Here is a 12,443-nt window from a genome sequence, read left to right as displayed (position 1 = left end):
AAAAAAATAGGTATTTGGTTAAAACTGTGGTTGAAATTGAGATTGAACAAAAAATAGTTTAATGTGTTTGGTTAAGAATGCTTTTGAAATTGAAATTATAAAATAATTTAAAAATATATATATTAATATTGATTGGTTTTTAATTTAAATATTGTAGATTTAACTGTTGTTATTACATCATGAAATAAATAATACTTTATATAAAATATTTTTTATTGTTCCATTAAACTATCCACAATTCCATCATGTATGAAATATATCCGACAAGGACTATAGTTTTCATAAATTTCTTAAGAGCGCAACAACATCAGGTAAAATATAATCAGGAACAAAATTGAGATTGCGATCAAATTCTGTAAATGCGGCATCATCAAGTGATCTTCGTCTAATTTATGTAGTCATTGAATAATGTTTAACACTAGTTTTTCGAATAAGACAAAATAAAAACTAAAAACTAAAAAATATTTTTTTTATTTTGTTGAGTCGGACCTGATTCAATGCATTTTTAGCTTTAAACCGGACCGGTCCGGTCGGAACAGTGAAGCATGCTCCACTGTTCATTGAAGAAAATAGATGAACAGTGGAGCATGGCCACTGTTCATTCATTTTCTCGTCACAAGAAGCAGCAAAGAGTTGCTTCTTGTAACCTGTGGTTGTGCCACAGTTAATACTGGGACCCACAGTAAAAAATTGTGGTAGGAACATTACCAAACATTAAAAATTATGGCTGCAGATAGATATCACCTGCAATTACAATACTGAAAAGCCACTAACTAGATCTTTCTTTCTCTCTCTTTTTTAGTGTTGTTGGTCCAATTTAACCCCTAGTGACACTACCCAACACCTCACCTTTAAAATCCATCGGCAGAACCATAGTAATTATATTTTATCTAATATGTATTTCATGTCAAATTAAGATTTTCACAACTAAACACCTATTCCCTTAGTTTTTATTAAAAAAAAACCCTAATTGAGAGAAATTAGGGATTTCTTTCGCACATGCCCCAAAACTTTATACACAACGAAATATACAGGGAAGAATACTTCACCAATCAAAATTGTACTCAATTTCTTGATTCATTGCAAGATTTCCATGCAATCCTTCTTGTTCCTTGACAAAATCCTTCTTTCTCTCTCTAACGATAACAAAATTTCTTCTGAACGAAAATTTTTATTATTTTTTCTTAGTTTCCTACTAAAATTTTTCATCACCATTCATAACAGAATTTCTCTAAATTTTATTATTTTTTCTCGATTTAAAATCTCATCATTAATCGTGGATTTACCCACATGTCGATATTTTCATGCACAAATTTATTCTTCAATCTATTTAGGATTTTCACACCAACTTACCAAGAATTTTTATTTTTAATCACAACGATGCCCTCATATTTCACCAGTTTTTATTTAAAATTTATGCAATTAAATATGAGGTTTATACTGAGACTCAACATTATGCACATGTAAATCTATCAATTCATTTATTTGGAGTTTCATTATATTTTTCTATGGAATTTCATCCCTCTTCACAAAAATTTCTATTTAAATAATTATTTTACCGATTAAAGAGGTATTACATAATTTGTTATTGGCTGACATTTCACAAACCAATTTATATTTTATTTTATCTTAGATTTAAATAATTTTACCGGGAATTTTTATTCCAAATCATAACAATTTACAATTTTTCCTCTTAATTTACCATTTTTTTTAATTGAGGATGTTTATTGATTATTGATTTTTAGATTAGAGGTTTACAAGACAGGGGTTTACAAGAGAGACGCATGCACAAACAAGATTGATGTCAATCTAGGTATGTCGTATCATCAATTAAAGTTGAGAAACGTATATTCACAATCCAAAGTTCATGATTATAATGCCTTGGAAGAACACGTCCTAGACTTGATAAAAGAAAGCTTATATGTCATCCTCATGATGCATACAGCATTGAACATGAACACATCATCAAGTTCCTGATAAACATCTTTCAAAACAATTTTCTTGGTGCTGGTTCGTTATGGTGAGAATTCATTACCGATTACAGTTTTGAGTTTTTAGACCAGGAGGGTGGGAAGGGAACGATGCTGATGATTACAAGAGCTTGTACGTTCCCTGGATATCAGTCCTCGTGACTTCTACGAAAAATGTATTATTTATAAATTGATGATGACTAATCGAACCACTGTCCACCATCATTTCATTCCCCTGCAAAAACCATTGGCCATGGCGAGGGATTCATGTCAACGGATGGCATGCGAAAATCACAAACAAAAGTATGACCACAGTGACTAAAGACCAAACACAATTCTTAACTGCCTGCTAACAACAAAAGGTATAGGGCAGATGGTCACAAGCACAATACATTATCCCATATGCAGTGGCCTCCAGCCCACTGACACACTCTAAGCAAGCACCAGCTACTTTGGCAGCATCCTGCTACTTTCTGCAGCCCTGGCTTGAATGGCATTTATGGGCGTACCTCCGGTCCACTGACAGACTCCATGAGAATACCAGCATAGCAACCTCCTACTGTGTCCGCATCCTGCTACTTTCTGCAGCCCTCACTTGAGAAAAATATGGGTGGGCCTTCATCAAAAACACCAAGGAACAATTATATAACATGTTCGCGTATCCAGAATGGCAAGCTTTTGTTATCAACCAAAACATTAACCAAGAATAGCTACAGGCAAGTTTGTGCTAGCCAATCCAAAAGCTCACATGCTCGCATTACAAAAACTAAAATGTCAAACCACAGAAGTTGGGACATTGCTCACATTTTAAACAAGCAGTAAGACTAACAAACGAGGTTCAAGGAGCAAAAAGATTGGATACACACACAAAGCAACCCCACTTGGAGTGCAACTTGCAAACCAATAGCAAGTTTGAGCTTCTCTTAAGCCAATTTTGTGTTTGGATGCTGGACAGGGATGGCATTTCTAACACATGCATTTTGTGCACACCCTCCCTTCCCATTGCACGTGATTCAACATGCTTGAGGAAAGACTGGATGGGATAAGTCTGTGCCCATTGATTAAACCACAGACAATAATATAGCTGACAAGCCAAAAATGGAATTACCATTGCTTCTCTAGCAGTTAGCCTGTCTTGATGATCATAACGAAGAAGCTTATCAAGAAAATCAAGGGCCTGCACATCAGCACCTCAATAGAATCAATGATAGTTTAAGGTTATCGATGATAGGTGGAGTAAACTTAACAAATTGTGTAAGATGACAAACCTCAGGAGACACAAGGTGCTGGTTATCTGAATTAATAAACTTGGACCAGGGCTTCCTACTGTGCCTGCAGCAGTATAACATGACACATTAATTCATGTTGGATATAGTAGTGTTGCTCTCTTGGTTTATTGTGGACTAACTAAATATAAATGGTCTTGATGTAGGGAGCGAAGGCACATTATAGCCTAATCAAACATTTTTCTTACTATTGGCAAACTAACTTGTAAAATGGAGAAGAAAATCATGATTAACAAACCTCCCAACAAGCGCATCAAGTTGAGGATCAAGCTCTAAATGATATTTATTCAGATATGCATTTAGCTCATCAGTTCCAAGTACCTGAAATTAGGTCAAGATCAGACACTGGGCATGTGGCAACAGTTTAGTTTTAAAAAAATTAATGTCATGATCTTCATAAAATATGGCTTGTATAGCATGCATAAAGCATTACAGAATGTTTTCAATAAACAACTGGATCAGCATTACCTTCGCAATTTTGACAAGCTGATCATGGTTGTCATGGCCATAAAAGAATGGCTCCTTCCTAAATATCTGCATCAAGAATAGTGACAATCAGCAAATCACATGATGACAAAGGATCAGCCAATCATATGGTAGATCTCATAAAGAAGTGTCATGTAAAGGCTTTGCATGAATGATTCTCACCATTCCAGCAAACATGCAACCAAGGCTCCACATATCTAAAGAATAATCATAGTCTTGTAAATCAACAAGAAGTTCAGGCCCCTTAAAATACCTGAGAAACAAGGAAAATACTTTAATCCTACATTAAAAGTTGAAGCCATAAATATATCACCATAAGAATATTATAAAAGGTAATGGTTAAACTGATACTAGATTTGCTTGGAACTTTCAGAAAACTGTTCAATTCTCGAAGTTCAGGATAAAAAATTTCAGAATTCCAAGAAAGCACCTCCTAGGAAATCCAAGGACTTGAAACCAAACCCAATCATAGAAAAAAAGAACATTTTGATGGTTGACTCACAAGATTTGCGGCATGAATCATGGATCATGGAATCATGCATTATCATAATGTCTCCCAGATTGATATGGAAAGAAACTTACATAGATTAGTTACCAAAAATGCATCATTATGAACCACTCAGTTTTCAGTTATTCAACTGATTCAAGGTATAGCTTAGAAAGAACATTACATAGAGGCCAGTTGAGTGGAATAAGCCTTTATTTATAGTTTACGCTTGAAAAATGGACACTAAATGTTAAGTTGCCTAATTAGAATGCTTTTAGTCCTTTAGCACATCAATAAAGGCCAGGAAGGGTCCGCTAAAATTTATCCTAAATTCTAGGGCTAAAAGTAAATAACAAAAACAAAAAGATAAAGAGGCAGAATTTCATTACAATGGTCTATCATGTCATGCATTCAGCCATTACCTCGAGGCCACCCGAACATTATACTCCTTGCCAGGATGGTAAAATTCAGCAAGACCCCAGTCTATCAAGCGGAGTTTTCGTAACTCATGGTCTATCATAACATTGTGAGGCTTGACATCTCTATGCATTATTCCTTGCGAGTGACAGTAATCTAGAGCCTGCATTGTGAAGATATCTTTATTTGTTCAGAAACCCTAATGTAATCACCATACTACACTTGCTTCATAATGAAAACGCTTCTTTCTTTTTTCATCAGTGAGCAGGTCCACATAAACTAGTACAGACTCAAATTTAAGATGATGACCTACAAACAAAGACACTAATATGCCTTAGGAAAGGTCAATAGATGAGACCATATCAATGTAATCACTTGAATAAAACAACCACATTATATACTCTCCAGTGACTTATAACATAATTTTATACATAACAAATTCCTAAGTTTCTGACCCATCAACATAAGTTTAAAAAGGGGAGAAAAGAGAGGGTTCCCATGCTTAAATTACCTTGAGAAGCTCGTAAATATAGTAGCGTATGTCATAATCAGTCAAAGTAGGGTACAAAACTTTGAAGTCTGTACTGTTCACATATTCAAATATGAGGCTGGGAGTTTTTGAGTGCTGATCTCTAACAATGTCTAGAAGCTTCACTACATTTGGGCCACCACAAAGGTTCTGAAGTATTTTTATTTCCCTCTTAATCTGCAAAAGGATCACAGAATGATCATCACTATGCCCCAAAGAGATTTGTAGCTAGATTTACAGAAAAACCTTTATTATAAGAGACAGAACATAAAACCACTGATATGTCAAATATAGGGATATTAATAATCACCTTCTTTTTCTTAACAGGTTTGAGTATCTTGATAACGCACCGCTCATTGCTATTGACATTTATGCCTTCAAAAACTTCACTATACTTTCCCCTTCCAACCTTCCGAACAACCTCGTAATCATCTTGATCTCTGGAAAGATCTTGAGAAGTTAAAGCATAAAGGAAAGGGAAAGAAAACACACCATGACTATCACTAGAAAGTTGGAATAAGAAAACAGAGGATGAACGGATCTTCCAGCTATATATAACACAATGCTCAATATAATAATCTGGTATTTTACTTTAAGACACTGAAACATCAATAGTAAACTGATATGAAGCCCACAATTTAATATAGAATACTCGTACCTGGAGCTAAATGGTACGAAAGGATTCATCAAAATCCAGCTCTCTCTAGTATTTTAGCTTTTAAAATTGCTGTGGTTTTCCGTGCTTTACCGTTCCCATTCATTTAAAGATTTAAGTTTTGCATCAATAAATGAAACTTGGTATCAACAACTTCCATTTAATATATGCTAGTCCTCTGTAATTATGCACTTAGAGATCCTTCAAACCAAACAGAAGTATCAATTTCTTACTGATTCTATAAAAAAACCAACTCCATAAAAAAAAAAATCAACTTCCATAAGCTGAATGAGGTTTAACCTTTAAAAAATTTAAGCATAAATCTCCCTCATTCACACAGTATATCCAGCTCTAGACAACAACTTTACGACCACAAAACAATAACACAAACGAAATAATTACTTTCAGTACTTTGGATACTATAGCATTTGAAAGAAATACCCAGGCCAAAGAAATGGGTCCCATCAATACGCCGAACCAGGCAACTTCGGATACCATTCTAGTCGTTAGCAACACTCCTAATACATCATAAACATCTTAGATTCCTCTCTCCCTCACCACTAGTAGATCCACACACACAAAAATCTAGCTCAGTACAACTTCGATAAACTCTTCCACGTCCCAAACACTTAATTTCTCAAGCCAGAGATTCCCCAATCACAGATTAGTAAAAAAATAAAATAAAAATGAAAAACCCTAAAAAGAGAGATTCAGTAGCAGATTAGGGTTTGATTAAAACATAATTACCCCCATTGAACGGTGAGAGACTCGTAATCCCAATACTCCTTAGGACGCAGAACATTAACATCGGTATAAACTCGCGCTTTCGACATCGATCCCCGTCGATTCGAGATCTCGATGATATTAACGGTATCGGTTTCTTCGTTGTTGGAGAGGATGGTGGCGCGCTGGATAGGGTCGTGCGCCACAGTCGCACGCAAAGCAATAAGGGCGCACAGTAGCAGAAAGCGAGGAAACAGAGGCGCTACTGCTGGGTTTCGCCCATCTTTTTTCATGTGCTGGTGGTGTTATCCTCTTTACTATCTACGCACCACCATCTCATTAAAATATAAAAATTACAAGGAAAAAAAAATCATAGTCCAACTTTCAATTTAATCCCCTAATTTTATAGTTTTCAATTAAGTTTTCAAAATCAATTGTTTTTCAATTAGATTCTTTAAGGTTCGAATGTTTTCAGACTTGTTAACTAGTCGTGGGGTTTTTTTTTGGTTAATATTATTAAATTCAGACCGGATTAGCTGGTCAGCATGACAATTCAAAAATTTTATCACCTGAATTTATATTTTTTATATTTTTGTGTTTCAAAAATATTTTAAAAAAATTAAAAAAAAATTAAAATTAATATTTTTTAGTGTTTTTAAATCATTTTGATGTGCTGATGTCAAAAATAATTTTTAAAAAATAAAAAAAATTATTTTAATATATTTTTGAGTGAAAATATTTTAAAAAAATAACCCCAATCACATTCTCAAATACAGATAAAAAGTCTAGACTCGTTAATTAAAATAAATAAGAGTTGATGATGTCAACTTAGCATATTCATAAGTGACTTGGTTATCAACCTAATAAAAAATATATTTTTTTAATTAAAATCCTAATTTTTTTTATTGAAGTATTTTTTTTTATAAAAAATTATGATAAGCATTGTTTTTTTTAAAAAAAAACTTATTATGATTATGAATGAAAATTTCAATAAAAAAAACTTAAAAAATCATTTTGATGTAACTACATGAGAACAATAAATCTAAGAAAGTTATATAAAGAAATCACTATAAAAAAAAACTAAAAAAATAGATATTTTAATCTCATTCAATATCTATCAACTAATTATTTTATAATTCGTATATATTATGATGATAAATAATTATTTATAAAGTAATTGATAATATCATTATAAAAACTTTAATCTTCTTTGAAACAATGATATGATCTTTTTATTAGTAGTATATTTTTTTAATACAAGGAAGCACAATTAAAACAAATGCTTGTCAACTATTTCAATCATTTCAAATAAATTGAAAAAAATATCTATCTTCGTTATAAACCTAATTTCTTTAGTAATGCATCTTTTTTAATTTTAATTGAAGCATGATTTTTAATCATAAGCATTATTTTTAAGAAAAAATCTATCATTATTTTTAAAAAGAAACTTTTTATTAAAAATTATTAAAATATGCCTCAATATTTTGTATGTGATTAAAAAAAATAATTAATGTGATAAAACCATGTCAAAAAAACTATTCAGAACTAATGAAAAAAAATTCATTGAATATTCATGAGTAATGTTTTAAATTGATATTTGCATTTTAGGTATATAATAATAAAAAAAAATCTTTAACATCCTTATAAAAACCTATAATATTACTTAAGAACTATGGTGAAACTATATAATAGTTTAAATATAATGATAAGTATTTAATTTATAGTGCATTTCAATCAAAATAAAAAAATAATAAAAAGAGATAAGGTGTCTAGGCATAGAGATTGGGTTTGCGTACCTTGCTCAACAAGAAAGAAAAAAAAAAGACCTGGCACATGTGAGTCGGCAAGGCCTAGCGTGGTCTCCTTCATTATTTTTATATTTAAGGGTAGATGACACATTATTCTCTCTCTTAATTAAAAAATAATATAAAATGAATAATGTGTCGTTTACTAGTTAAATTTCCAGCCACTTAAAAGTTGGTGAAAAGGGGCTTTTGGACTAAAAAATAATTTTTTAATCTATTTTAACCAAAACATCTAACAAATACCCTAATAAGCTTAATAAAACAATTTTTAACCCCTAAAACACTCCTAAATCAACCAAAAAACCCATTATTAAACTAGAAAAAAATTATTTCTTAACCTGTTATTTTTTTCACTTTTTTTATTAAGAGAAACTTAAAAAAACCAAGATTAAAAAATTTTGTGATTAGAAAGTGGTCGAGAATCACTTTCTCTCTCATTTCTAATTTTCCAGGGACTCTCTTGCTTCTTTTAAATTTAAAGACTCATATAAAATAAATAAAGTTTAGGACTAAAACATGAAATATTCAAAACACAAGGATCCAAAGTGAAAAAAATAAAAAATTAAGGGGCTAAAGTGTACTCTTTAGCACCTATGAACATTAAAAAAAGAAAAAAAATAAAGGGGATGCTTGTTTGTTGATGTGTTAAACTTAGTCTTTATTATTTTAATTTTTTTATAATGACAAATTCAAATCCCATTTAGCAAAATCGAGTATTAATCCAAAACCAAGATTGATTTCGACATAACAAACATGATGTATCACATGGATCGGAAAGAATTATAAGGTTTTAAATAATACAAGCATAACATGGAGTGATAAAATAAATAAAAAATAAAATTTCAGAGATAAAACTAACAATATTGAAAGGGCTGTATGAATAGGGATAAATTAGGCAGAGTGTGGCGGTCTACAGTCCGTGTAAGTCATGTTAAATGGTAAAAAAAATTAAAAAAGTAGAATTTTATCGGTTTGTTTTTGTGTTTTAAAAATATTTTTTAAAAGAATTAAATTTTATTTTATATTTTTCTTTACTTCAAATTAGTATTTTTTTTAGTATTTTCAAATCATTTTGATATGCTGATGTCAAAAATAATTTTTTTAAAAAAACAATATTTTAATATATTTTTAAATAAAAAACACTTTAAAAAATAATTATAAATTTACAATTATATTTTCAAATAAACTTGAGTTTTCAGGGAAATTAAGCACATTGTCGCAGTATACAATGCACGTAAGTCATGTTAAACAGTAAAAGAAACAATGAAAACCCATCTTGCTTTAGTTTATAATGTAATTTAATAAACGTGGAAAAGAAGGTTTTGAACTTTAAAAATCCAATTAATTGAAAAAATGTTTTTGAGTAATTAAGGTATGACTATGTGATTATATGCTTCTAAGGATAGGATGGATCAAAAAGCCAATCCAAATCCCGTTCATTCAATTAAAAAAAAATAATGGTATTTACCATAGTTATTAAACCTAGCTTGAAAATTGACCCGACAAATGCACTGGGTCCCAGGTTTTATAGGTAAACCCAGGTTAATCCAGGTCAACCTAAAAATTCATTCCTTTTTCTTTCTTTTGAAAGCTATTGACAATAGCTTCAACACCTAAAAAAATTAATATTCCCACAACTTTGTATTTTACCTTCTCTTTCTGGTAAAACATGTTTCCATATTTTCCAATCAAATGGTTCCAAAAGCTATGGGGAATGCCCCACATTGCAATTTAATATATTTCCTGGTCAACTAAATTTTTTGAAGGAAAGGCACACAAAAAGCCCTGAACTTTTCCCTACCTCTACCAAATAAAACAACAAGCCGCCGCTCCCCCTAGCTTTAGATTTTATGTCCAATCAACCAAAGCTTCCCTTTTTGCTTGGCCAAAGCAACTGCCATACGCGACTGACTATCAAAAATTGAAAGATAAAAGACAGCCTCTTCCCTTCTTTCTTCACTCTCGTTCTAGAAGGCATTCCGTCAAGCAGCATGGGATGAAGACCTCGACCACAACTTTCCTCATCCCTCTCTCAGTCATCCCCTGGTTTTTTGGCCAAAACTAGAGAGCTCTTCCTTCTTCTTCCCCAGCCGCCTCCATCTCTTGGCCAAACCAGAGCCGCTGCCCACTAACATAGGAGACCAGCCCGACCAGCCTCCAACGGTAGCGTCCCTCACTCTCCTTTCCTCTCTATTGCTACTAACAACAACTCATTGTAGAGAAGATGATGAAATAAGAAGGGAGGCTGAAAGACAGAAACCACATTTGAAAAGGGAAAAAAAACATCAGGTCTCGTCCGGGTCGTCCGGGTCATGGGTCGATCGGGTTTTGCCGGGTTGTTGCACTAGCCAGTCTTTTAACAAACCCAAACCGGTCCAGGTTCCGGGTAGGCAGGGTCCCAGGGTGACCCGCCAGTCCGGGTTTAATAACTATGGTATTTACTAGATTATAGATATTAGGCCATGCTACGTTATTAGGTTAAATAATTTTTTATGATGCAAAAAAATATTTAGATATTGTTAATGTATTTTCTAGTAAAAAAGAATTAAACAGTATTGGGGTTGACCGATATGACCTCGTCAACTTGACAAGTTCAGAGACAACCTAGATGATTGTTAAAAACATCGTTTAACTAAAAAAGGTTTTCAACGCAACATATTTTTTTAAAAAAAATATTAAGAAGGAAATATATTTGTTGAACCAAGTCAACCTGAGTTAACCAGCCAAATCCGAGACTTGAATTATAAAACAATGATAACTCTATAAAAAACATATCGAAATAATTTATAAAACTCATTTCTAATCAATTTAATATTGAAGGATAAAATTAAAAAAAATTAAAAAAAGATCAAAAAACAAACAACCCAAGTTATATAATTCAAGTCAGGTGACTAAGATAACCTCATATAAAGCAAATAAAAAAAAATTAAGAAGTTCAATTTTCCATCAACTTAATGTTGAATGATAAAATTAAAATTAAAAATCAATTAGTTGACCAATCAAATAATAAAATTTTAAAAAACAACTAAAAAAAAATATAAAAAACTAAGGATATAAGAAACTTTAAAGCCAACTCTTTTTTTTTTCCCTCCTGAAAAAGCTTTATTTTAAGTTCGTCGTTAGGCTTTCAAATTTTTTGTTTTATTTCTCGTATTATGTTGACTTTTTTATGTTGAGAGATCTTTCCGTCAATATATATATATATATATATATATATATAATCTTCAAGTCAAATTCAACATTAGAGTTTGAAATCCCAAAAAAAAAAAAAAACAAAAAACTCCGCGGAAAAGCTTTAGCATGTGCGAGAAATGGATCTGTTAAAATTGTTAAAATTTTAGGGTATATTTAAACTCATTCACGGGTTTTTTTTCACGTAAAATATTTTATAAAAATATATATTTGAAATATATTTGTTTTTTTTTAAATTTTTTTATAAAAATATTTTTTTGTGTTTGTTTTTCATATAATATTTTACAAGAAAATTGATGAATGTAAAATATATAATTAACATTTAAACTTAGTTAAGAAATATTTTTAACTCTTAAAATTTTATAAAATATTTTATAAATAGTAATCCACTTATAATAATAACCAATTATTTTAATCATCGTCTTTTTTTATAATCTTTACCTAACATAATTTTATTATTTTTCCTCCACAGCCACCGCTGCTTTCATTATAATCATTATGTTACCTCCATCTCTACTATTATCACTAAAAAATATTTATATATAAGAATATTTTTCAAGTCAAACATGAAAAATTAGTTTACAAAAAAATATTTATCCGTGAAATATTTTATATAAAACAAATAGATTCATAGATTAATAATATTTTACTTAGCTCTAGTTTAAAAATTTCCAGAAGTACTGTTATGAACTTTAGTTTAAAAAAAGTTTAAATTTCATTTCTATTCATTTAATAACCATAACCATAACCATAACCAGTGAGATCTTATCGCAAGCCCACACTTTGAAAGTTCTCGCAGGTGGTTTAGGTTATTAACTAATTTTGTGAGATACTAGCAGCACATGCATCCGGATTTAGAATGGAGACATGAGAGCAGGGGAAAAGATAAAAGA

General features: G+C 31.3%; 1 protein-coding gene across 2 annotated transcripts; it reads right to left on the bottom strand.

Annotated features, from left to right (window-relative positions):
* Nucleotides 1–2,133: 2,133 nt before the first annotated feature.
* On the bottom strand, nt 2,134–6,882 carry LOC133673145 (casein kinase II subunit alpha-2-like). 2 transcript variants are annotated; one of them, XM_062093812.1, is made up of 11 exons: nt 6,578–6,707; nt 5,834–6,031; nt 5,486–5,615; nt 5,158–5,352; nt 4,652–4,809; nt 3,905–3,995; nt 3,725–3,790; nt 3,495–3,577; nt 3,239–3,302; nt 3,079–3,147; nt 2,134–2,586 (listed from the first exon to the last, which is right to left on the bottom strand). In XM_062093812.1, the coding sequence occupies exons 2-11, from the start codon at nt 5,860–5,862 to the stop codon at nt 2,527–2,529; spliced, it is 945 nt and encodes a 314-aa protein (XP_061949796.1). In that variant the 5' UTR covers nt 5,863–6,031; nt 6,578–6,707; the 3' UTR covers nt 2,134–2,526. The 2 variants fall into 2 exon arrangements, with proteins under 2 accessions (XP_061949796.1, XP_061949795.1); XM_062093811.1 differs by lacking the exon at nt 5,834–6,031 and having other exon boundaries at nt 6,578–6,882.
* Between the last annotated feature and the right edge of the window lie 5,561 nt (nt 6,883–12,443).

Source organism: Populus nigra, chromosome 14 (assembly GCF_951802175.1).
Source record: "Populus nigra chromosome 14, ddPopNigr1.1, whole genome shotgun sequence".
Taxonomy (NCBI): Eukaryota; Viridiplantae; Streptophyta; class Magnoliopsida; order Malpighiales; family Salicaceae; genus Populus; species Populus nigra.
The sequence above is the reverse complement of the archived record's forward strand: the minus strand, read 5'-3'. Positions and strand labels throughout refer to the sequence as shown.

Bases quoted from the DNA above. Each gene is read 5' to 3' on its own strand.
- LOC133673145 (XM_062093811.1), bottom strand. From the start codon at position 6,846: ATGAAAAAAGATGGGCGAAACCCAGCAGTAGCGCCTCTGTTTCCTCGC. The intron at 5,353-5,485 runs GTGATTATTAAT...ATCCTTTTGCAG, and splicing joins AACCTGTTAAGAAAAAGAAG to ATTAAGAGGGAAATAAAAAT. The intron at 3,148-3,238 runs GTTTGTCATCTT...GCTGATGTGCAG, and splicing joins AGCACCTTGTGTCTCCTGAG to GCCCTTGATTTTCTTGATAA.